The sequence below is a fragment of the Pseudopodoces humilis genome, chromosome 3 (genome assembly GCF_049639895.1).
Source record: "Pseudopodoces humilis isolate 2021_Gansu_Grassland_sample_001 chromosome 3, ASM4963989v1, whole genome shotgun sequence".
NCBI classification, from domain to species: domain Eukaryota; kingdom Metazoa; phylum Chordata; class Aves; order Passeriformes; family Paridae; genus Pseudopodoces; species Pseudopodoces humilis.
Genome location: NC_142202.1, coordinates 7,742,479 through 7,768,278, shown reverse-complemented (window position 1 = coordinate 7,768,278; position 25,800 = coordinate 7,742,479). Strand labels below are relative to the sequence as shown.

General features: G+C 39.4%; 1 protein-coding gene and 1 long non-coding RNA gene across 2 annotated transcripts in view; one reads left to right on the top strand and one right to left on the bottom strand.

The window, feature by feature from the left end:
* Window positions 1-3,764, bottom strand: part of PPP3R1 (protein phosphatase 3 regulatory subunit B, alpha) — a 39,141-nt gene extending 35,377 nt beyond the window's left edge. Inside the window, exon 1 of the mRNA XM_014254679.2 lies at window positions 3,526-3,764. Within this exon, the coding sequence (XP_014110154.1) occupies window positions 3,526-3,528 (3 nt within the window). The 5' untranslated portion in view covers window positions 3,529-3,764. The remainder of the gene's footprint in view (window positions 1-3,525) is intronic.
* A 122-nt stretch (window positions 3,765-3,886) lies between these two features.
* Window positions 3,887-23,977, top strand: LOC106628305 (uncharacterized). The gene is made up of 6 exons (XR_001331631.2): window positions 3,887-4,025; window positions 4,430-4,553; window positions 4,639-4,720; window positions 8,373-8,565; window positions 22,400-22,505; window positions 23,399-23,977. It is a non-coding gene; the product is annotated as an uncharacterized LOC106628305 (long non-coding RNA).
* The last annotated feature ends 1,823 nt before the right edge of the window (window positions 23,978-25,800 follow it).

Here is a 25,800-nt window from a genome sequence, read left to right as displayed (position 1 = left end):
AGTATCTCTCTTAGAAGGAAAGGCTGAGGGAGCCAGGACCTAATCAGTGTGTATCAGTATCTGAAGGAAGGGTTCCAAAAGGATGGATCAGGGTCTCCATGTTAGTGCTGAGCAATAGGACAAGAGCAATGGGCAGAAACTGATGCACTGGAAGTTCCACCTCAGCATGAGGAAGAACTTTACTCTGCAGTGACCATGCATGGAACAGATTACCCAGAGAGGGCGTGGAGTCTCCCTCACTGGGGATATTCCAGAACCATCTGGACACAATCCTGCACAATGCGCTCCAGGATGACCCTGCTTGAGCAGGGAGGCTGAACCGGGTGACCCACTGTGGTACTTTCCAACATGACCCATTCTGTGAGGAGGCAGAAGCAGACAAAGAGAAATAGTTTGGCATAAAAATGTGCATTTCTGCCTCATCTCGTTTCCTCGGAAATACCAGAATTACTGAATTCTCTTTTTCTGGCTCTGATTGACAGAAGACAGTCCCATCTACTTTAAGATATGAATAAACCCCACAATTTAGGTGTTATTAATCTCACTCCTTTAAAATTTTCCTTTCACCTGCTAAGCCAGATGCCTTACATGATGAATATACTGAAGCTCCTGAGGTATGCCCACCACAAACTATTTTCCCTTCAACTACTCAATTTTCATTCCTCCCTACTGTTAAATTAATAGTTTAGCCATATAAAAACAGAATTCTACTTCTACCACATTAATGGTGAAAAAATATAATTACTTTTTAAAAAATTCTTTCTCCTTCTTCACCAATAGGCTCTATCTTCCTGTTTAGGTATAACTAGCTTTTTGTTCAGCTAATAACCAAAGCATTTAACACCTTCCCTGCTAAATATTAAAGGATTATTTAGGATGGTCTTCTGGGGTTCTTTTCTCTTTGTTTGTTTTATTGCAAAGGAAAACAAAAAACAAACCTGTTTAGAAGTTCTTTACTCCAGTAATTTAGAGCCAGTGTTAGATCAGTTCTGGCTGGAGAAAATGCACCAGAGGCACTAGTATTCAAGTGAATTGAGTCAAAACAAATTAAGAAGAGACTAGTTAAGATGGATGCACGATGTCACACATTTTGGGTGATTCCTGCACAATTCTGGGGCTTCTCTACTACATCTATAAAGTTCAAGAACTGGATATGAACTAGAACACAGACCATTCCAAGAAGACAGAATTTATCTATCTAAAACAAAGATCATTTAATACCTTTATCTCTGCTGTTTACCTTTTCCTAGAAAACACTACTCATAGGAAAAACTTGCTAAGTCAACTCTGACAAAAATAGCTTATCAACATTACTTCTGGCATTATGTAATGGACTCGTCATCGTATGCTCTGACAGATTATTTTAGAACTGGCTATACCTAAACAGCCAGAAGAACACTCTTTGACTCACTAGATGTTTTTGTTTTATCTTAAGCTACCTACTACAATCACAACAATACATTCACCTCTTTTTTCACCATAACTGTCAGCTCTCTATTCCTGTAAGAACACAAAAGAAATGTTCTAAACTGTGAAAAAATAACCTCTCTAATACCATAAGGTTTGAAACATTATGTACTCCTTCATTAAACTGAACTCTTTCAATGAAAGCATCCCTGATGAATGACAACAAAAACAAAAGCAACTTAAATGAAATGCTGGGGGTGTTTTTTTGTTAATGTATAGTTTTATATTGGTTTTCAGACTAAAAGGCACCTAAGATCAGGTGCTACCAGAACCAGTGTAGTGATACAGCTACAGTGGTGTTCCACTTACTTGAGGACACAAGCACCTTTACTAGTAGAGATAACTCTATTTCAGCTCACTTTTTTTCCCTAGTGTATGCATTTCCACAATGCAATTTATCATACACAACTACTATTCAAGAATCAATGAAATAATGATCACCATGATTACATCATCAAAAGATTATAAGAAAGCTTCAGTTACAACAGAATGGAGTAAAAAATAATCAAAGGTAATAATACATGAAAATTAAGTTCATTAAAGGTCCCTGACACACATGTGGGCATCAAAGTTCAATGATATTTCTTTCCTTTAATGTATATTAGTCTATCTCATCTGGCAGATTTTGAGAACAAAATTTTCAATGAAGACCCAACTACTGGCAGGATGAGCACAACCACTGTGTGGAAAATCATCACTGCTCATGATGCTCTATACAGTCAAAGCAATTAGTGGTACTGCAAACGTGGCATAAGTGATAATAATTTTTTAAGCCTCAAATTCATTAATACCTTGTTCTCAAAATACGAACTTTTTTTTTCCTTCACAGTCTTGATGTGCCCCCAACCAAACCCAAAGCTTTATACATTTCAGAGCACTTCTTCAAAGGCACATCTATTAAAGTGTACACACAAAACCAGCCTGAGCATGGCACATTAGTTTCTGCCACAACTTTATTTTTTAAAGGAAAGACTGTAATGCCTGCTTAAAAACAAAAAGAAACCCATTTTGGGGTTTCTTTCAGGCCCTGTGAGGTCTAATGTGATAACCAGCTAGCCTCGCTCTGAAAGGGTTAAAAACAGACAAAAAAAAATTTAAACTACTTGTATTTCTCCAGATGTAAAACCGAAATATTGCCAGGTCTTCCTGCAGCCAGGGTACTGGATAATTTAGGCTAAAATAAATGTTTATTAAAAAAAGGGCGTTGATTTCTTGGCAGCGGTGAAAAGCAGGAGACACCCCTAGTGTCGACGTAAAATACTACAGGACTCCATACTGTATCTCCAGGTTAATTTTACGGCAGAAGAAGGGAAATTTAAACCCGTCATGATTGAAAAAACAGAGCGACTCTCGGACACACACACACCTGGACACATGGCACTCCCGCAGCCTCAAACCCCGAGTACCCATGGTGTGTGAAGTGTCAGCTTTCCGCCCCAGCCCAGTTACAGCGCACATTATCCCGTCCATTGGGCTACGTGCATTACAGCTTTCCGGTCCGCACACGAACAGCACAGCGCTACTGCTGCTGCACCGGGGGCGGGGGGAGAACCCCGCGGAGCTGCGAAACAACCCCCGCACGGCAGCGCTGCCGAAATTGCCGGAGTTTGGTTTGGAAACGGCGCCGGGGGCTGATGGTGCCTCTGTGGAACAGATGAGGCGCAGCCCGGGCGACGCGAATCCCCGGAGCGCGGGGAGGGCCGGGTGGGGGTGAGGTGAGAGGGTGCTGGGGAAGGGAAGGGCCGAGCCCGACCAGCGCTGCCAAGGCGGCGGAGGGAGGAGGCGGAGAGCAGCGGGGCTCCGTGGGCGGCGGGGGAGAGCGGGGGATGCGCCCGCCGCCGGGGAGAGCCAGGAAAGAAGCCCAAAGAGGCGCTCGCCCGCGGGAGGACGTGGACGGCCCGGGGGCGGGAGGAGCCGGGTCAGGGGCAGGGCAGCGCCGAGGCGGAGCGGTGGTGGGGCCGCGGGGGTGGGGGACCCGGCCCGGTCTGGAATATTCCGGCGGGGCGGGAGCGGGGAGGTGGGAAGAGCTAGGGAGGGGAAGCGAGGGAGGGTCCTCACCATGGCGGCGGGTGGGCGTCAGGCGTCTCCCCCGCAGATGAATCCGCCGACCCCGGCCTCGCTGTGCGTTGTCCGGCGTCGCCGCCGCCGTTGCCACTCCCAGTCCGCTCCCGATCCCGATCCCGCTCCCGTCACTGCGGCAAAGGCTCCGCTGACCGCGCACGGAGCGAGCGATGAAGGGAGGGAGCGAGGGAGGGAGGGGGCGCGAGCGGCGCTGGCGCGGGGCGGAGGGGGCGGGGCTCTCGCATCCGGGTACTCCGCCGCGCCGGGGGGCGGGGCAAGCCCGTGACGTCATCGACGGGGTGGGGAGGTGGGAGCGCAAAATGGCGGCGAGGTGATTACGGAGTTGTCAGGGGTGGGAGAGGGTTTTGAGGTCATCGAGTCCAACCGTCAGCGTGGCATTGGCACTGTGACTCTAACCTCGAAACCTCTAAACTCCTAAAACACTAAGCTACGTCACCCAGCTACACAAATCCAGGCGCCTCTTAAACACCTCCGGGGTTGGTGATTCCACCATTACTTCGGCAATTCATTCCAATGTTTCACCATCAGACCAGTGAAAAAGACTTTTTTGTCTACTATCTAACCTCGATCTGCCCTGTCTCAGCTTGAGGCCGTGTTTGAGGTCCTCTCACTGCAGTGTAGAAGAGGCTGGACTCCAGTTAGCTGGGGAGAGCCATGAGGTCCCCCTGAGCCTCGTCCAGGCTAAACTACTCCAGGTCCCTCAGCCACTCCTCATAAACGTGTGGGAAAAAGGAAGGTCCCTTCTATTAGGCCTTTTGTATTTCGTCATTCACTGTTAATGACGAAACACAACTGCATTTTTTTCCTTTTTGCTACTAAACCAAGACTGATTCAGGATGATGACGTACAGTTTTTTTCCCCCCCTTGTATAATTTGACAGATGAGTGTGTGATCGTTTTCAGTGCTGAGCCTGGCTAAATGTGTACTGTGGGGCTGCAGTGAGTGGCTTGAAAAGTCTTGAAAAGGTCTCCAAGGATGCGGATTTCCTGACCTGTGCAGTAGGTGTAAGTACAAAAATACCTTAATAAAGCCAAGGTTTATTGCTGCTACAGCTACTGGTGCTAACAGTTGATATCTTTGCTCCTTCAGGCCTCTGCCCAGGGAAAGGCTCCCTCAGGAAAACTGCCAGAGCTGCTGGTTGTCCTTGGGTTCCCAAACACCCTCTGCTTAGGTTTGTCTTCCTCAGCTACAACCTGTATATATATATTATATACATAGCTATTTTATAAATACATATATATATACACATATATATTATTATATACATAGTTATTTTATATATATATATATATATATATAAAATATGTCTATGTGTATGTATGTATTTTTATAAGCTGTGCTGCTGGAGCCCTTGCTGCTTTTGCTTCCTCTTGTGACTTCTGCATTCTGCAAAAGTGGAAAAAAAAAAAAATCCATGCAGGGAGAAAGCTCTGTGCAAGGATGTATTTGGAAGCGTGCCTTTGAAAGGTGGCTGCTCTCCCTATGTTCTGGCTGTTATTTTCCTCAGGTTTTTAATATTGTATTGCAAGAGGCTATCCAGGCTTGAAGCTGCTTAGTAAAGAATCACAGATTATTTAGTGTTGGAAGGGGCCTCTGGAGTTCATCTAGTCCAATCCCCATATTTAACAGATTTTTAGAGTATGGTATACAAAACTAAAGGAATTGTGCAGTGATGAGATAATCCTTCAAAGTGTACTCCTGTATCTTTGTTGTTTCATGCCAGCCTTTTACCCTGCATAGTCTACAAAATAAAATTACTGAGCTGAATGCAAACTCAGATGAAAGATGTAGTCGCAGTAACCCCTTTGAGGCAAGATTTAGGGCAATGCAACTGCTTGCATAAGTAAGGCTGACCCTCAGGGAGTGATCTCTATATATTGTGAAGTTTTAAGTAGGCCAGACGACACGTTTAAAAACCATTGTAGAGGGTCAAATAAAATAGTTAATAAAGAGGGTGTGATTCCACATTTCCTTTGGTGTTTTTGCCTTTCTGCCCTTTCTCTGCTAAATGAGTTTATTCTGGAGCACCATGACACAGCACATAACACTGTAACAAATTAGGTGGTGATGTGAAATTCATAATAATTACGTATTGTTGTATTAGTACTGCCAAAGAGAAGACTCAGTACCATCCTGATGTTGTTTTTAAGGCGTTTGTTACTTGGCTCACAATAGCTAGACACTTTGCCAGGGAAATGCAAATTAATTCTGCCAAGTTCAAGGTGAATGGTGAGCTAATTCATGGGGGAAGGGAAGACTGGATGAATACTTTAAAACCAGGTTAATTTTTTAGGACCACAGCTGAGAGCATGAGTTTTCCAGTCTAAAATGGTAATAACCTCTCTCTTCATCTCCTTCTGGAAAAGGAACTGCCTCATCACTGTTGCCCTATTAGCGGGAGTCTGAGCTGATCTAAGATTAGCAAAGGTTACCTTCAGAGTACATGGAGAAACCTGGAATCTTGAAATTAAATGCACAAATGCTAAGAGGAATGGGAATCTCCCATAGGGAAGTCTGCTCAGGGACCTACATAAATTAAGGGTGACTGTGGAGTTCAAGAATAAATCAAAAGTTGTTCTGTTCTATAAGACTGAACCAAAGCAGAACAATAAATGTGCAGCTCTTAGAAACTGTTAATGACTGACGAATGTTCTGCTCCCAAACAGACATGCAGCAAGGGGGAAGCTTGAGCAGGAAGAAGCAAGAGTGGGTCAGGGAGATTGCACAGAAGAGTCTGGTAAAAGTAACTGAATGAAGGTGGTGGTGTTGAGTGAAACTGAATGGTGGTAATTTGCACCAGAAGAAAACAAAACAAGCACTAAAACATGAGTGTAAAGTTTGAGTTAGTAACAAATCAGCAAAACAGGCCAGTAAGAACCTGGGCCTGGCCACAATGGGAGTTTATACACCAGAAAATGATCTGGTCCAGGAAAGGAATTTTCTGCCTGTTTTTATTAATAGATACAGATGGTTAGAATGTCTCTACTTTTGAGGGGAAAAAACCCTAATTGATAGGATGTCTAGGAATAAAATATTCCTAGATTTCACTAAAAACTAGCTTTAAAACTGACTGGCCTCTAGCCAAAAAATAATAATTTCAGATCTCCAAGAGAAAAAGGAATTCTGATGTAAAACAGTCTTGCTACTTGCATCTGTCAGTACAGCTATATCTAGCAGAGGTAAATCTGGAGTAAAATCAGCTAAATTAAATTGAAGGAGGCTAGAATTTCTATTGAATAATGTAATGAGATTAAAATAAACAGAAATGAGGAACATAATATTTTTGGGCTCTGAGTAGACAGAGCCAAGAACTTAGGAAAATACAGTTTTAATTTTATAATGCAGTTATGTCACTGCTAACTGTTTTGAACCTCTAAATGCAGTTCAAAGAACTAGTGCACTTTTAACTCCCATCATTTTTTGAATGTGTCCAAGTTCCTTTTCTTTTATATCTAACTTCTAAAATAAGTTAAAAATTAATTAAAGATGGTGATTATTAGTGTGTAGGTAAGAGTCTGAAGAAAACCATGACTTGCATATTTTTTTTACCTGTACTTGTGATTAATATTTTTTGCAAATATTTGTATGTGAATTTTTTTTTTTTAGAGTAAGTTTCAGACATTGCTTTTTCATTTTCTGCTATTAGTAAAGTTCATCTGCAGCATAATTGCAACCATTCAAACTAGGATCATAACATCATGGAATCATTTGGATTGGAAGGGCCACTTAGTCCAGCCATGGGGCCACCTATGTCCACCAGAAGCAGGGACATCTTCAACTGGACCAGGCTGTTCAGGGCCTGGTCCAGTCTGACCTTGAATATTCCCAGGGATGGGCCTTCCACCACCCCTCTTAGCCACCTACTCCAGGGTTTTACCACCCTCACTGTAAAAAAACATCAGTCTCCATGTAAATGGAAACTGATTAAGCTACAGATAAATAAATATGCAAACTCTGTAACTGTGATCTTCAGTGTTATTAACCATTATGATGTGGCTTGCTCAATGCTTGACCTGATGCCTGGAAAACAGTTGCCATGCTGCTGTTCATGTGTCTGGGCTCCAGCTTCTTTCATAGCATGTTTCTTTGAAAGTGCTATTTGTGATGCCTTAACTGTATCAAAGTTTTGAGGGTGTTTTAATATAGCATGTGTCTTTGATGTCCTGAGACGATCCTTCTTTGTCTTGCCTTGCACTAGTCTTCATATAAACATTCCTGACTCACAAACCTTGCTGGATGCAATTTGTAAGAAGCATTCCCCTCTCTGTTAACCCAGGGTTAGGGCTGCCACCTAATTAAATAATCTTCTGTCCTGACCCTTAACAGGCTGTAAGCAGCTTTTCCCAGCAAGGCAGGTAAACTCTTGGGACAATGCAATAAAGCTTGAAAATACACTGTTTTAAAGCATGTTTGTGCTGTGTGTATGTAGTAGTGTTTTACAAAAATCAATAAACTCTTTTTCTTCTGTAATTCTGTAAAAGGAAGAAAGGAAAGCAACCTGTTATGAGCTGGCTTTGAGAGAAAGTGCTTTCAGTTACAATGGGCAAGGGAGGCTGTACTTTTATCAGCAAAAGAGGAAGTCTTTTCAGATAGAAATGAAAACTGTCCTTTCTCAGCATGTTTGAATTGCCTTGTTAGTGCAGGTCCTGAACTGTTAATATCTGTAAAACCAATGCACCATATTGATTCATCGTTTCAACTGTAATAAAAGAAGCAAAAAATAAGCAAATCGAAAGATACAATACTGACTAGAACTGACAAATGGTTGGAAGGATAATGTGCCTCTCATTGTATCTCTCTTACTCCTACATCTATCTTTTCAGTTGAAAGAAATCAAAGGAAATCTGTCCTTATTTTCTCACGTATTTGTGACAGCATGTATGAAGTGCCAAGACTTAGGAGGAAAAGGAGATGATACATTTCAGATCCAGTGAGGCACAGCTGAAAAAACTGATCTAATGAAAAACCAGAAGAACACTGTGGGGCACAGAAGCCTTATGAAGCTGTTGGTAATAGGTGAGTTTTAGTTACCCATTGGTTTATTTTTGTGTCACTGTGGGATGCTGGATTTCAAATTGCTAGAAGAGGTGCAGATGTTCAATTGTCTCTTGCATTTGTGCATTTACTGAAACAGTGTTTGTTAATGCTTCTGATTTGTGGATCTTGCTGCCCAAGGTGCTGTGAATTAAATGACCTGATAGTAGGATTATTTCTTTTCAGCTCTTGTTTGTCATTAACAGCCCCCAAGGACTTGAAGCCACAAAGGAAAAACTATTAGAAGACACTTTTTGTTTTTTTCTTAAATGCATTACGAAGAGGGGCCTTCTGATTTCCTAAACTTACTGCCAGTTCTGTCTAGGATGAACTGGGGATAAAAATGCTTTCTTTGTCTTTGTCCCTGTGCCTATAATAAGCACGTTACCAGATAACACTCTGCAGAACAATATGGAAACAATTGGCAAGAAAGATTGAGACTAAAGGGTTGCATTTTTCTAGAGACTCTGCTGTTAGTGTAATACTTTCATGTTGTGATCTTGTTTGCCTAGCAGTTTTTAAGAATTCCTGATGGCATCCAGCTGTAGCTGGGGTTGGTATAATTGGCTGCTTTTTTTCTAAAGACATTTGTTCTGGGTAGCTGTGGGCTGACTGCTCAAAGAACTTCCAACAATGGAAGCAAGTGCTGGAGTAGTGTTTGATTTTTTTTTTCCACTTATGTGCCTGTTTACAACCTTTGAAAAGTCATATTTATTTTGCTTAATTCTGCTAGAGATAATGTGTATCAGTCTGACTTGTGAAGTTCTTATCTTCCTGCAGTAACTGATTAAGGCTGCAGAGACTGGCCTTCACAGGTTAATGAGCTCTTAATGTATGTAACTCCAATACTGTAAAAACAATCTCTTGAATTACTGTTTTATCACTGGTCATTTATTAGCTGACTAGTTCAGGTTTGGGCCAGTGCAAATTCTGAAGGTGATGACCCAGGCAGTGAACTAGACCAACAATTTAGTGGCAAAACAACAATCTGAACTGAAACTATGCAACCTAAGACATTGCCAAAGGGTCTTTATTTGTTCACTGTCTTTTCTTGTAGTAGAGAGAAAAGTAGGGAGCTGCTTTGTTGCTGATTCTCCAACAGTTTGAGTTGGGGACAAATTTTGAATACCAGTTTGTAACCTGACTCTTTCAAAACCAATCAGTGTATACTTTGTTTTCCTGTGGAGTACCTTTTAGCATATCCGTATGTGTTGTGGGGAGTTAATTAGTGCAAGGTTCTGTGTCTGTTAACTTCTCTTTGTTGTCATGGTGGACAAAAACAATGGCATTAACAAAAGCTGTCTATGGTGTGATATGTTAAATTGCATCTGGCTTAGTTGTGCATTTATTTTACAGCTTTTACTGCCATGATCTCTGTGCTCATGTAATCTGTTTTCATTTGCAGTGCAGTCAGCAGTATGAAAAGTTAAGTATTGTGTTAGAGCTTTCAAGGAAAACATGATGCAGCATGATCACGTATATTAATGGAAATGTTCAGAGCCCTTTAGCTGAGCCAATGAGACCACACTAAGGGAGTCACTTGTGTCTGGAATTCTCTGCTCGGGGCTGCTGTTTCATGCAGAGACTCTTGGGAGTGCAGATTGAGGACTGTGTGGTTTGTCATTGAGGGAGTATAACTCCATATGCCAGTAAGATATGTTTGCCACGGGATGGGATTTTTTTTCTTTCCTAGGGAATTGAGAAGACAATATTGTTTTCTCAAGGTGCAAAGCACCTGGTTTATCAACCAGTGCCTGTCGGTGTTTGGATCAACATTGGATACTGCCTTCAGGCATTTTGCACCTGCAGCACAGGATTAGAAAATCACCTCAGCTCTTCAGTGGTGTGTGGAAGTTTCAGTAGAAAGTGTAATTATCCTCAAGCTGCTGGATGGGGATTCTGTGTTTTTTTCATATAAAGCAGGTTCAGATCCTGAATCCCAAGCTTTTAGACTTCCTAGTTTTATGCTTGCACTTTGCACCTGTAACATAGTATGGTTACTCAAGGAGTCATAAATAGGTTTAGCTTCCTGGCATCCCCTTCCTAGAGGTGTAATAGACTGCAGGTAACAGACTGCAACATTTTTGCAGTGTGTGTGTGTCACTAAAGCTGCTGGGAGGTCCTGCTTTGCACGTAAGTTAAAGAATCTATTACAGGAATTAAAAATTGGCTGGATTTGCTGTTAATCTCTGCTAATCTGAAGATTTTGAGTGATTTAAGTCTTTGGGCTTTCATCTTGCAGAAGACTGTCTAATTAAAAGGGGAACTTGCCAGGTATGGTGTGCAGTTTGTTACCCTGGTACAGTGTTAAGTCATGGTGCTTCTGCCTCCTACTTATTTGGCAAAGTACCAAAGTTTATGGTGTGGAATTGATTTATAACTTCAGTATATTTAACATCAGCTTCAGCTCCATCATGCTCTTTCTGCCACAAGAAAAAAATAGAAATTTCCCTTTTCTGAAAAGTAGTGTTTCCAGAGGAAATTTCAGAAGTCAGTATAAAGATATTTTCTCTTATTTTCCTATCAAAATCCCCCCCAGTTCTGTCTCCCTGCAGACAAAACGTATGCATAATGACAGCGAGGTTCCTAAGTAAATACCATGAAATTTTGGGTGTCTTAGTCATACAGTGATATTTTTCTTTCCTCAGTCAATAGGGAAGAATACTGCTCTCTGAAAATTGTGCAGTTTATTTTGTAGCCTACTTTGCACACTGGAAACAGTTTCAGATTTTGTACTGTAAAATACCACTGCTGGAATTTTCCTGAAGCCCAAGCAATTTTCCACTGGATGATAATATCCTTAAATGCACTGTCCCTAGTTTATGCAGCCTGTATTATACAACAAGAGATACTCCAGGCTGTCCTCAATATGAAATCTAGTTTCAAACAACCCACTTCTCTAAGCCTTGTCTGTGGCAGGAACAATAAGACCAGTAATGATTCTAATGCTTTTCAGCTGGCTGGGAATGCAACAGAACATTTTGTGATTTGGATCATGTGTTTAAGCATAAATAACCAAAAAGAGGCTTAAGAGAACAGTGTCAGAAAAAAAAACAGTGCAGATTATTAGTTATCAGGATAGTACTAATGAGATGAGACTGTATTGAAAAAATGTGTATTATCTTTTGAAGAACTTCTGCTTTGTCTTTTCACATTCAGTTGAAGTTGTCATATGACCCCTTCTGCAGATTTAGGAACAGCTGGTAAATTTGCAGAGGAGAGTTAATGCCCAGGAAAGTAAGGTATGCACTTGAACCTCACATCCATGAGACCTTTGTACTGCATGTAAATCTCAGTATTAAAAAAAATATGGAAACTTTTTCAATGTTGTAATAAGCATGTTAGTAATGCTATGACTTCATGGGTTAGAACTGAAAAAGGTTTACTGAATTGTATCCAGTTCTGCTGGACCTGCTGGACCCAGTCTGCCCAGGGTAAGTGCAGCCTGTGGATGAGGCACTACGCTGTTCTGACAAACCTTCCGAGTGGAATTGCAGTGTCTTTTTCCTGTTATAGCTCACACCAATTTTGGACTAGAAGAAACAACACTGTAGTGGCTTTTTGGTCATCATAATTTGCAGTTTTCTGGCTGACTTGTGCTCACAGGAGTATTTTGCTACCTCCCCAGAGCTAAAAGTGTAGGATGTGTCTGGGAAATGTTTATGTTATGTCCTTCTTGGAAATAGAAACCATTCTAAGCAACACCATCAGTGGTACAGTGAGGCAACATGCTACTTCCCAATTCTGACATCTGTAGCAAAGAATAAACACAGGTTATCAATACTCTCTTGTGCTTCTGGGTGTGACCTCTCCAGCTCTAGCAGTATTTAAACCAAGACAGCAAGCAGCTGAAAGCTTTCATTCTCTGTGTCTGTATCCTGTAATTGTACTCTGGGATGGAAGGGACTAATTAATGCCCGAATATCAGGGAATGCATACCCAGTCTTTCACTGATCAAATGCAGCAGAAGTCAGCACTGGATTTAGCTTAAGGTCAGGGAAGAGAGAAGGGATGCTGTTAGGGTGAAGGAGTAATCTGTAATCCTCTTGGTGGTGAAACACAATCTGCCTCTCCTGACCAGGTCAGTCTATATGGGTAGCACATCAGATATGCCCACATCTGGTACAGTGAGAGAATTTCTCTGGCATATACGTTTTCTCACACGTGTAAATGAAAATCTACATTTAATGTTGAGCAACCTGCAGCCCTTCTTGTGTGGGCTGTTAGCTTTTTTTAAGAACTGCTGTTCTGAGTGCGATAAATAGAGCATATTTTAGAATAATTCTACAGTGAAAAAAATTTCAGTATAACCTGGTTTTCAACACTCAAAAGCCTTTGGATGTACCCTAAAGCTGTTGCAAACCCTGGGAGATAAGAGCCTTTGAAATAGCTGAGTGGAGTAAGCAGTGTTTTAAAAACAAAACAAAAAACTTCCCCAGATATGAGCTGTGATGCTCTCAGAGCCTCCCAGTTGCTGCAAATCTGAGTGACCCTGCAAATGGACTTTTTAAAGAGGAAATGCTGCTACATGATCAAGGTCCCCAAAGGTGCTAAAAAAGAGCAGTGAACATATAAAGTCAGTAAAGCTTGTGGTATTAGGATAAAAAACATTTATCATTGAAGCAGTCAGGACTCCCCTTTTAAGAGTACATCTTGTTTTTACAGTGTTCAATTATGATCTAGTTTGTATAATCATTAAGGAAGAACTAGCCTCACAGTGTAAATCCTTTAGTTTATTGGTATTTTAGTAAGAGAGTACATACTTTACTGCTCAAATGATTAGTTTGTTAGTGATGATGGTTGTTTATCCTGTTCTGAACATGTGGGTGTTCATTTTGACTGAATGCATACGTGTGTAGATGTATGTTGTAGAATATGATGAAAGCTTAAAGTACTCAGTTCTTGGCCTCATAGTAACCAGTTCAAGTATTTGCTCAAAATCTACATTCATGAGTAGCCAACTTTGAGGTTTCTTTTGCATATCTCATGACAGTTTGGGGATACTTATATTTTGAGAGACTTTGGACTAGGGTAACTCTGCAGGTAACTTCCAGTTAAGATATAAAACCAGTTTCCCAGGAATTTCACTGGGAATGAGTCTAGTTTCACTAAGCAGTGAGGCTGAGCTGGAAGCATGCTGCATCCCTGAGGAGACCAGTGGAAAACTCTTGCTGTGGGCAGCACCTCTTGCCCACTCCCTTAGAGCTAATGTGTAGGCTCTGCAGCATCCTTAACTGTCCCCAGGTGGTGTGTGGTCTTGTTCTGGTTTCACACTTTGGTGAAATGTGTCCTCAGCTGTCATAAAGTGCTCTGGCCTGCTGCTGTTGTGATGAAGGCCAGAGAACAGGTCCAGGTATTGTTATCTGCACAAGGTTTAGCTTGCATTCTGTTATTTCTCTTCTGATTTATGGGATCACTAAGCACTTGAGTGTTTACTTTCTTGTGGAGCTTGGGATGCCAAATCTTGATCATGACCACAGTGATTTTTTGCTACAGCTATGAACAAATCCATTACTTCAGCATCAGTGAGGTTGGTAAGTGTTAATCCTGATGTCTAAAACAAGTGTTCTAGTGCGCATGCTTCTCTGGATGTCATTTTGGGAACTCCTCCACTAATACTCAATTTACACCAGTGAGCTGAAATAGAGGATTTTTAACAACAGATTTCTCGTTCATTTTCAATCTGACCTGACACAGTAGGTATCTCAGGTAGATGTGTAGACTTTAGGCCCTCTTTTAAAATGTCCTCTTTGAAATGCAATAGGTGGAGGATTCAGAAATTCTTCCACAAATGTGTTGTGTATTTATATGTGCATTGTAATTTACACAGAATAATACACATTTAACTTACTGAAAAATACATAATATTAAAATGTGGTAAATTCAACCTTGCTTGACATGTACAGCCTACTTTTTTGTAGAGGAAAAATGGAAAGAACAAAAGGATTCCTAATGACTTCCAGTAGCTTCAAAATGCAATGTCATCAATGTTAGATAAATTTTTTTATTTGCATAGAAGAGATAAACAGATCAGCTCACTAATGAAATTTCAGGTATTAAAAGCAAGACAAATCTTAAAAGCTGCTCCTTTTTTTCTTTTTTGTCTTTTTTTTTTTTGTGCTGCAGTCTAAATTGACAGTGTTTCCAGTAAAGATATTCAACTAAACTCTTTACTGTCTTTACTGTTTCATGTTTAAATGAAAACAGGATCCTTAAAACTGTGTACCATAAAATTTGGAAACAACTCAAAATATTAAAGGTATTGATAAAAAAAACAACACTTTGAAATTGCTTTAGTCAACAGTCAATTTATCTGTCTCTCAGCACAACCAATAGCTCTAGTGTCTGTGTTTGGGGATGTCTAGTTCTTTGCTGTGGATTATCTTGTAAATGTAAATGAATGTTTTGTGAATTAATATGAACACATGTTTTTAATGATAAAAGGACATTTAGTTTGACTTAATTACCTAGTTACTGCCTTTTGCAATAGCACACTGCTTCCTGCAGCTAAACACTCAATTGAAATAAAAATAGCTTATATAAATATGTAACTGTTTATCCCATAAAACTCCCTTGATAGAAGATGCTAAAGCTTTAAACCTTGATGTTTGAGAAGATATTTTAAAATTTGGATGGTTTCTGAAAAGATAATCAGATTCTAAGCCGAGTTTCTTCCCTTAAATACCTTCATTGTCTTCAGTAATAAATTTGCATGCAAACTGGAGGAAGGCATTTGGCCTATTCTTAGAGCAAGTCAAAATTACTTTCTGCTTCTTCATGATCAGCTGTAGATCTTCCCTTTATATTTTGTGTGTCAACAAGTGCAGGGCACTGAAGAAGCAGTTTGCCTAGGAGGAGTTTACAGCCTACATGTAAAGGATAACTAAATGTTATTCTGTGAGTTTGTTAGGGTTAGGAACTCGCTGTTCCTTACCAGTAGGTTATATTGTGTGGGTAGATAGCAGGTGCTATGCTGCAGGAAAAGGGTTTTTCCCTTTTGGTTTTTCCCATCTTACTGGAAGTTTCCCACACATGATCTGCTTGTATGAACCTGCATGTGTCTGCTTCCTAACACAGTTCTTAAAATATTATCCCTCTTAGCTTAAACACTTAATGTAGCTGAAGTTTTTCTAAAGTTAATTTATCAAGCAGTTGGGCTGGGGAGAGAGTACACATGTTATTTTAGCAGACTGGAACATGAATAAAAATTTCAGTCAAAGGAAAGAACTGTATTAGGTGACTGGGACAAGAAGCCTCTTTAGTTGCCCACTGTCACCAAAACACCATCTCTAACCACCAGTCAGTCATTGATGCCCATTGGGTGGATAAAGCTTGATTTCATCATCACACTTGAGACCAGGGCTGGATCTGGGTCAGGCTGAGAGAGGAGTGTAGTACATGTGGATAGGCAAGAGCTGGCAACAGATGGTATCATAGAGGGAAGAAAGAGATAGCTCATCAGCTGGCAATATTTCTACTGCCTTTTATCAATTATTTGTTTTTCTTCAGGGAAGAAATCAGTGTTTGGTTAAGTTTTGGTGTTAGCTTTTATAGTTATTGATCCTAGAAAATCTGAACTTCGTATTCCTTTAATTTAAGACCATTTTATATTCTAAGTAATATGATTAGTGCTCACATTTTAGGACTGTATTTTCTTAATTAAAAAAACAAACAAATTACATGTAAATATTGTGGCAAAGGGTTCCCCAAAACCCTGAGCAGAATATTCATCTTTGTGGCAGATGGTTCTACAGTAATTGCTGATTCATAGTCTTTTGAAAAAGGAAGTAAGCTACTCATGGGTTTATGGACTAAGCATTTTGACTAAATTAACTTGTTTATATCAGCATATTGCTTTTGCAGTAAGCTTAGAATTAGAAAATACTGCTTATATTTTACAAGTAGAATTGACTTAATTTAGTGATCACATGGAAGAAAAGGACTCATACATTAGTTTTTCATTCGGTAAGTATTTTTTAGGTTTTGTTAAACAAGAAGATAGTTTTATTAATCATTCCTGTTTTTCTTAAGCAAAACTCTAAAATGTTTAAAACCAAGTGTTAGCTTATTTTGTAGGATATTTATAGTGTAATTTTCAGAAGAGATGGTTTCTCATTGACTATTTTTTTGTTTGTTTTTAATTCTTGCTATAGATTTAAATTATCATTAACTTGTGGATGAATAGCAGTGATTCTTAAGTTTTAAAATTTTAATTTGTTTTTACATTTATTTAATTTAAAAAATATGAGTAGCTGCATGTGAAAAGGACAACTGCTTTCTTGAAGGAATAATTTAACTAATTATATATAAACATTTATTCCATGCTTGTCACCATAGTAACTGAGGCCTCAAGTCAGTGTGCTTTGCTGAGCAGGGTTGCAAATGCTGTAGTGAGCCAAGGCCTGAACTTCTGTATGAAAATAGTTTCACATTTTGTTGAGGCACAGCTATTCCCTGTTGACACCTTTTTGACCTTGTGCCATTATTTGTATTGCCAGGGCTGCAAGCATGGCAGAAACCTGGGAGTTAATGTGTCTGAAAATTAACCTCCCTGAAAATTAGTGTGCACCAAATCATCCTTCTGATCTGCTCAAGCATGTGATTGTATGGCCACTAGTGAGGCACTGGCGACAGTCGGGAATGAGTGATTGTGAAAAGTGTGGAGAGACAGCTATAAATCAAGCTGATTACACAGCTTCTCTGGAAGCCACTTGTTAGGGCCTGACTATGCTGTGGCTGAAATTGTTGAGAAATTGTTGGGTTGGGAGGAGTTAAGCCAGTTTAAGTGGGGAAATTATCTAACTGATATTAATTTTGAAGTGCTTTTTGTGCCTTTGGAAGTATATCCCTGAGCCAAGTATCTACTTGGTGCTGTTTTGAGAATGGAGGACGTTATCAGGATTGACTTTTGATGTCTCTTCCCATATGCTGACCTCTGACAACTGGCGACAGAATTGTATCAGAATGTTCACTTCAGAGATTCTGTTACAGTTAACTTAATTGCATATCTTTATTTTCATCTTTTTATTTGTACCTAGAAAATTACTGTCAGAGAAACCTCATCTTTTTACTTCAGCTTTCATTTTGACAGCAGCAAGGGTAGTACTAGCTATTTCTGTAGCCTGTTTGTAAGTAAATCTCAGATGTATTCATGTTTCAGATGTTCCCTCTATCTTATAAAACATGACAATAGTATGTGTTTTGTAATTATAAAGCTTTAGAAACCCAGACATTAAAACTCAGAAAGACTTTAAAACATTTATCCTAAAAATTTGATGAAGGCTTTTAATTTTTATCTGCTACATTAACCAGGCCATCATTTTGAGCCTTTAAAATTGCACTTTCATTTTATTTTCCAGTGCACTTTAGATCATCACTTCACCATCCAAGGTCCTGATCCCATAAAGACTCGAACACTTGTTTAATAATGCGTGTTTCAAACAATACTACTGATTTATTACTCTTCATTAACTGTTACCTGATTTGAAGACAATCAGATACCGGGGCCTCTGCATTAATTCTGCAGTATTTGCAAACAGAGAAATGATTTGCAGGTGTAGCACAGCACAGCAGTTAATCACACTTGCAAACTGCAGTGTGAAGTGTGATATTGTATAGCCATTTATAGCCTGAGTTTTTAAGAGCTGTAACTCTGCTTTTGGCTTGGCTAACTTCCATGGCTGTTGTAGATTACATTTGCAATCAAATTGTTGCCAAACTTCCACTCAGTGTTAAGGTCATGTTTACTACTGCGCAGCTGCATAGTGAAGAGTTGCAGTAAAAGCAAAATAAATTTAAGACTATTTGAGGAGCAACTCTCTATGGGAATGGAGAGCAAGTGGATGTTGGGGAAAAGCTCATATTGACTGTAGACCAAAGCAGAATATTTTTGGCAGCATTTAAATTTTACTGTTTCATTATAGCTGATGTGTTCTTGACTGCAGCTCTAATAAAAACAACTTGTGCATGTTCTGAGTGCTGTTTAAAAAGAACGTAGATGTAAGAAAACTGGAGTCTGCAGCTGTCCATATGTGGTGTTGGAATGGTGCAAGGTTTTCATCTATTAGCCAGAGTGAGGAGCCTCCTAAAAACCTCATGCACATTAAATTTCTGGCACTGCTCATGAAAAGAATGCTGTTGGAACACTTGAGGACCTGTTGCTGTTCAAGGGAATGGCTACAAAGGTTAATGTGGTCCTTCCAGATGAGGGTTAAAGTATACTACAAATGAGCTGCACTGGAGCTTTCATTATGACTTGACCATTCTGGGTAAGATACCCACACCCATACCCCCTTTTTTGTTTTAAAATCTTGTAGATAGATTCATTTTTGCTGGTGTGGATGCCAGTAACTCTTTGAGCTTAAAAAAACCCAGAAAATCATGGCTGGGGAAGGACTATTACTACTGCCACTGACATTTTGAAAGCCTTTTTTAACTAGCTTTAAATAACAAGGTGTATGCAGTGATGATCAGCTGCATTTGACAAGCAAAATTCTCCAAACTACTAAGTTTTCTGTGTGAAAACAGACCACAGAGCAGAAGAGAAGGATTTCTGTATTATCCTTACATGAGGAAAGAGATAGGTTTATATCTTTCATTAAACACCAAAAATCCTTAGGGGACCAACACCTTATTGTCCCACTTGTATAAAAGCTTCAGCTGGAATGCTCAGCTTTTTAAGGACCAGTCAATCAAATATAGACTATTAGTGTGCAGGAAACCAAATTTCTTTATTTCCAGTACTATAAACATTTTTGTTTTCCTTTTCTGGAAAGTTGATTTTGAAGCTGGTTTGTGGGGGTGTGATCATACTATCTTTGTGAGGTATTGGAAATACATGTGCAAAAGTTCACAGAACACTATTAGAACTGGAGATGTAATTGAGTTTTGGCCTGACTCAGTACGGGTTGTATGCTCTCAAATCTCAGTGAACCTGGGTGGGATCTGAAACCTTCTCACACCTGGAGTCAGTTCTTTTTCTTACTGTCAATTTTGCTGATCTATTTTTGTTTTGGTATTATTTCTCTTTATAGACATGATGAAAACTAATTTGAAATAATTCTCATTCTTACTGTGGTGGGTTTACCCTGGCTGAACACCAAGTGCCCACCAAAGCTCTATTACAACCCTCCTCAGCTGGACAGAGGAGAGCAAAATATAACCAAAGGCTCATGGGTTGAGATAAGGGCAGAAAGAGATCACTCACCAGTTACTGCCACGGGGAAAAAGACTCAGCTTGGGGAAATCAATTTAATTTGTTAGCAATTAAATCAGAGTAGGATGATGAGAAATAAAAAAGATCTTAAAACACCTTCCCACACACACTCCCTTTTTTCAGGCTTAACTTTACTCACAAATTCCCAAGGTGCAGGCACTTTTGTAGTCTCCTGCTCTTATTTGTTGTACTCAAAGTATTGAAAGTAAGAGCACTTTGTGTCCATTGCTGTTTCACAGATATAAATTACTCAGAAATGGCAGTGTATCACATAGACTGTTGTAAGTCTCTTTTATGACACAGGCTAAATACCTTAAAGAAAGCCATTTGAGGTTGTAAAACTTAAAATTATTTCATGACTTCAGTAAAGCTGAATGTATGTTGCAATAATATCCAGGGATCATATGAGTATTTCCTATTCCATGGAAGTGAACTTCCAAAACAATGTGTTGACTTCGCTTCTGAGCTGGAGGCGTTGTAGTTGCCCAAGTTCAGCTTTCACCTTCAAACAGAACTCTAGCTGAAGCAGAAGAGTCCTCGTAACTGTTCTGTTTTTCTGTGCTTGCTGCTTGTATTTGTTTTGTCAGGCACTCATGTCCTCTGGAGACTGTGGTTCAGCTCTCCAGTCAAAATCTTGGTAAGCCTCCTATGCAAGAGTAGCACAAAAAGGAACCATACTAGGATAAAAGGTCTGGGACCCATTAATGTTCAGGTTTAAGCAGATATGTGATTTAGGAAAGATTGTACTTCGCAGTTTGTTTTTACTGATTTGGAATAAGAAAAGGTTGAGACCAGTAAAACCTTAGGGAGCCAAGTGATTATTTTAACCTTCCATCTTGTTAGGAAGTAATACTTTGAATGAAAAAAAAAATCATACTTGATGTTTATCACTTATGTCTATGAGCCATAGCAATTTTACAGGTATGATAGAGGTAAGCAGTTTATATAATGTTACTTAGTTTTTTACAGTCTCAGTTATGAGCTACTACTTACAGAGCTCTTAAAATTAAAACAGGTTTTTGCAGAAAAAAATTTTGTCACAAAATTTCTGCCTTCTAGATCACACAAATTAAGCATCCCAAAATTCAAGTTAACTCTTTGTGTGTATATATTTCAAATTCACTAGATATACTTGAAAATGAAAATGTTTTTTGGTTAATGTTTTAGTTGGCACGTGTTTTTCCAGTCTTTATTTGGAAAGTAATTTTAGATGGATCTTTAGTATTAGGTGATGCTTTAAATAACAAGAGACAATTTTCCTTTTTCAGAATGTTCCAAAATTTTTCTGTTTCTTTTAGTGTTCATTTTTCTTTCAAGTCAAGTAAAGCAGGTAGATGCTTAGCAATTCTGAAATTCAGACTATATATCTGGGTATCTAGCTTTGGTTAAAACGTTGTGGATCAGTTTATAATACTGGAACTGAATGAAACCAAGTAATTATTGTTTTCCAGATGAGTTCTAATTAGCTACCTTATACTCTGTCCTTCGCCTTCTTATCTTAAGGTTGACTCCAGAATTTTGTGTTTCTCATTTGCAGTTTCAAGTTGTAGGACAGTGATTGTTTTCAGAATCTTTAAAAACTCTATCATTTCTTTTCAAGTGCAGAAAAAAAAACCCAAAACAACCCCCCCAATAAACCACCCTACTTAAAGAAATAGAAGTCATAGAAGGAATTTATAGAAGGCATGATATCATTATTTTAACTGACTACAAGTCCTACTGGGAAACTTGATGTTAAGTTCACTTTAAGTCCTTGCACTCCCAGTAAGTCAAGTGAGACACAACACAGTGTCCCTCAGTAAAGATTTTTACTGGACCTAAGGAGATTTTCCAAGATGATCTTGGCTACCTTTCAAAATGTATCACTGAGGATGCTTTTTAATCTGCTTTCTATGTCCAAGCTTTATCTGTATTCATACTGAATTTTTAAAAGACTCTTTGGACATCTTATTGTATGAAACATCAGCAACAGATGTAATTACAATTAAAAAAAAGAGACAACTAAGGTGGCTTTACACAGCTGTCCCTTTTCCCTCTGGGACTTATTAATGTTAAACAAACAAGATTCTGGTTGCCTTGCAGTCTTTTTTCAAACTGTGCTGTCTGGCCTGTATTGTTTCATTATTAATTTGTTTTTTTAGATTTACATTTACCACATAGCACAATAATTTTTCAGGGTTAATTACTTGTGAATAGGAACAGTTTTGTTCTGAAAAATTACCCTGAGCATCGAGTGTGATCAGATGTGGTCTGTAGATTGGAGATATTTTAGACAAGGCTTTAATTAATGAAAATTTAACACTACAAAGTTATCAGTCAGAGCTGGCTTTTCTGACTTGACATTTAGCCTTCTGTGGAGCTGATCATGGCTTGCAGCTGAATCTGTTTTTCCTAGGTGTTTTATGTAAGCCAAAACACAGCCTGCATGATTATACCATAGTTGGCTTTGAAATAGTAGCAAGGATTTGAAGACAAGGAAGATTTTTAATGTTTTTTGCACTTATGACTTTAATAGGAGGAAGAGGTTCTGAGCAGCATGGAAGACCTTTAGAGCAAAAGTTGTACTTTGTCTGATCCTTTCTACCTCATTTTCCTCCACAGGGCTTTGATCTGGGATTAGATCTGTGTGTATAGATCTGTATATATATAGCAATTGCTTATTCATGGCAGAATGGTTTCTTGAAGTTCCTGCAAACCTGGAAACAGGGTGAGTAGGGTGTCTCTAGTTCTCTGAGTGTGCAAACCCATAATACACTCTTCAACACAGAAAATGATAGCCAGGCTTATTACCTATCACATGCAAAATACGTTTCCCCTGATATTTTGAAGTCACTACTACAACAGACCTCGAGGACTTCTTGTCCCCTTTGTGTGCATGTGTTATTCCCACTGTCAATGACAGGAGTTATCTATACACATCAGGAGGATTTACCCATTGGACTAAACTTAAGACAGCAGGGAATATGAAATTCTCTCTTCCCTAAAACTGGACAATTTAAGCATTATTTACCTCTGCATTTTGTGATTTTTTTTTTTTTCCTGAGGAGACAGTTGTGGAAGTAGCAGCTGGGAAATGTGATGTTCACACAGTGTTACCTTGATGGAAATTGCAGCTCAGAACTCTAGGTCAAGTGTGGCACAGAATCTTGAATGATGGAAGTGAGCTGTTTTTCTGGAAAAAGGAGCCATTAAGTTTGACCTTTGTTAAAGCTGACTGTCACTTACTGGCTTAATAAATAGCTGACCAAAGAGAGGATTCCTTCTTTTTGTGTTACATATTTTCAAGTATTCAAATATTATTTTCAGTTGTTAGGCTAGATGTTAAGTTCTCCATATTATTGCAACTTGTTGTACCTCTTCTACTACCATCTGAATAGCTGATACCTTTAGCCACATTAGTGACATTTATATACATATATATCCATTTATATATATTAGATATATCTGATGGTGTTGCACTTGATGTGCTCAGCTTTTTTCCACTATATAATTGCATTAGGGGATAGTAATAGTGTGACATAAACAAGGGTACAAGAATGGTCTAGCTTATAAATGCTTGATCTTTCATTTTACGGGCTTTTTTATTTTTTTTTTCCCCAGTTTTTGAATCTCAATTGATAATCCTGTGTGGAAGCTGTCAGGCGTGGGGCACTCCAGCATGTTTAGAGCTCCTACACATTTCCAAATTGAGAAGTGTGAGAGAGAGTCATCTTAGCAAGAGAAAAGCTCCCTCCTGTGGAAGAGATGAACCTCTGCTGTGACAAGGAGCAACCATAAGGGCATTACACCGTGATTTTAAATTAGCAGGGAAAGGGGTTACAAGCACGGTGGGACTTTGCAAATACTGGAATGCAAAACCCTGCTCCTGTTATTTTTTTTCTCAAAGTAAATTTTTCATATTTTGTATGGCTTATATCTATAACTGTATGTCAATTATAACTGTTGTCTGTGAGTAAAACTGGATTGTTTAAATAATATAATGTGGCCACAGTGAACTCTATAGTGTTAAAGGGATCTAAAGCAGCTGATATTATTAAGATTTTGCTTTCTGTAGCTCTTTGCTGACAAACCTTAGTATTTTGGAAATTTGTGTGAATTCGAGTTTGTAGAGCTTACTTTTAAAAAACTTTTACTTTTTTTACTTTTTTACTTTTCCTTTTTTTGTTTTCCTTTTTTTTAAAAAGTCTGACAATCTGTATATCTTGAAGATCTGTATTAAAATGTTTCTGAATCTTGCTGTGATTGGTGTTCCTTGATAGAAAGCTCTGCTGAGCTCAAAGCCCCATGTAACTTGGAAAATAAAGCTGCACAGAAATTATAAAGATGAAATTGTGGTGGAGGGGCTGGAACTAGAACGTGGTATCAAATTTCTGCTAGAAACAGTATTTTTTACCTTTGAGCTGAATATGATTCATGCTTGTGATCTGAAGGTGGAAGGCTGCAGCTCATTAGCACATTAACAAAACCCTGAGGCGTTTACTCCCAGAAATGCTAATGTTATTCCCCTGAGAATGAAGCACTTTTGGGAATGGGGGAGATGAATCTTTATTATTACAGTGGAGTTTTAATTTTACCAATTCCAATTCATTGCCAGCTAAAGATGACTGAGACAGCACCGAGCACTCTGACCCACCGCAAAAAAAATGCTGTGTTGAGATTGGATGCTGGGATCATCCTGTCCATTGGCCAAATGGTAAGTTGTCATCTTGTTCAGAGATAGCTGGGTTCTAGCTTGTGACACTCAGCAGCACAACTTTGGTTACAAAGCATGAGATTAGCATACATTACTATGTAATGGTCAAGTGAAGTTTGGTTTCTCAGTTAGAAATGTTGTGGTGTACCTGCTTATTTTCAGTTTGGAGTCATCATTGAAGCAGGGAATCGTTGCTCTGTTAAGGTAGTATTATACTCAGTTATGAGAACTGTGAAGGTGTTATAATTTGGGTGAACAGTCCTAATGCTTGTGCATGTCAAGAAATGCAAATTCCGGACTTGGGGGCAAGCAGAAATTTTCACGAGGCTGTGCATGCAACAAAGGCTCAAGTCAAGGTCATGATAGATGTTGGCAGAAGTGCCTTATCAGTGAGGATCGGTGCTGTGTGAGCCCCCTTGGACCTCTCTGATCTCCTTCTGCACCACAGAACACTCGCTGGCTGCTGCTCTTCAGGTGCCAGTTTGGATTAAAAGAAAATCAACAATAGCAGAGGGGAGTCCCTTTTGCATGTAACCCATGCTCTGGGTTCTGCAAGACAGCCGTGTTCGTGTGGGAGGAGAAGTGGTCTGTGCAGCTCTGATGGGGATAGGGAGGCTTTTAGTTGTCGTTTACAGCTCACTAATGGCTCCTGGGATTGCGAATTCCTTCCTGGCATATGAGCCACCGTGCCTGGAGGGATCAAGATGTGTGAATGTGGCACCTGGGCACTTGGTTCAGCGGTGCACTTGGCACAGTTAACAACCGGACTCGATCATCTTAAAGGTCTTTTGCAACCAAACCAATTCTAGGGTTCTGTATTTCCTGTTAGTAGCTCCATCTACTGATTGTCTGGAGTATTTCTGATCGCTGCTTTTTTCCCTACGGCAATTTTTGTCTGGTTTCTTAAGAAATTGAAGCTCATGTTGAGCGCACTTTGTATTGCTCTTCTCCTTTCTCTGCACGCCTCCACCCCCAATATTGAAAGTTTTTTATGAAAATCAAAAGAGGGGCTGAGGGCCCCTACTGAGTTGCTTTAGTTTTATGAAAGTACAAATCTAAACACAGTACACTGGATGAAATTAGTGCCCATAATGATAGAGGGGCTGCATCATGAGTTGAACCGTAATGTTATAACACCAGGGAATCAACAGAAAATCACAGGAAATTAGTCTTTATAAGTCCCATGGTTCATCATGATTCACTAAGAGAACACAAGTAAAATAAAAGTTTTACTGTTTTTAGTATTCATATGGCAGTGATTTCTGCAGAGCAACTGTGACCTGGAAGAAGTGGCTGTAAATCTCTGAAT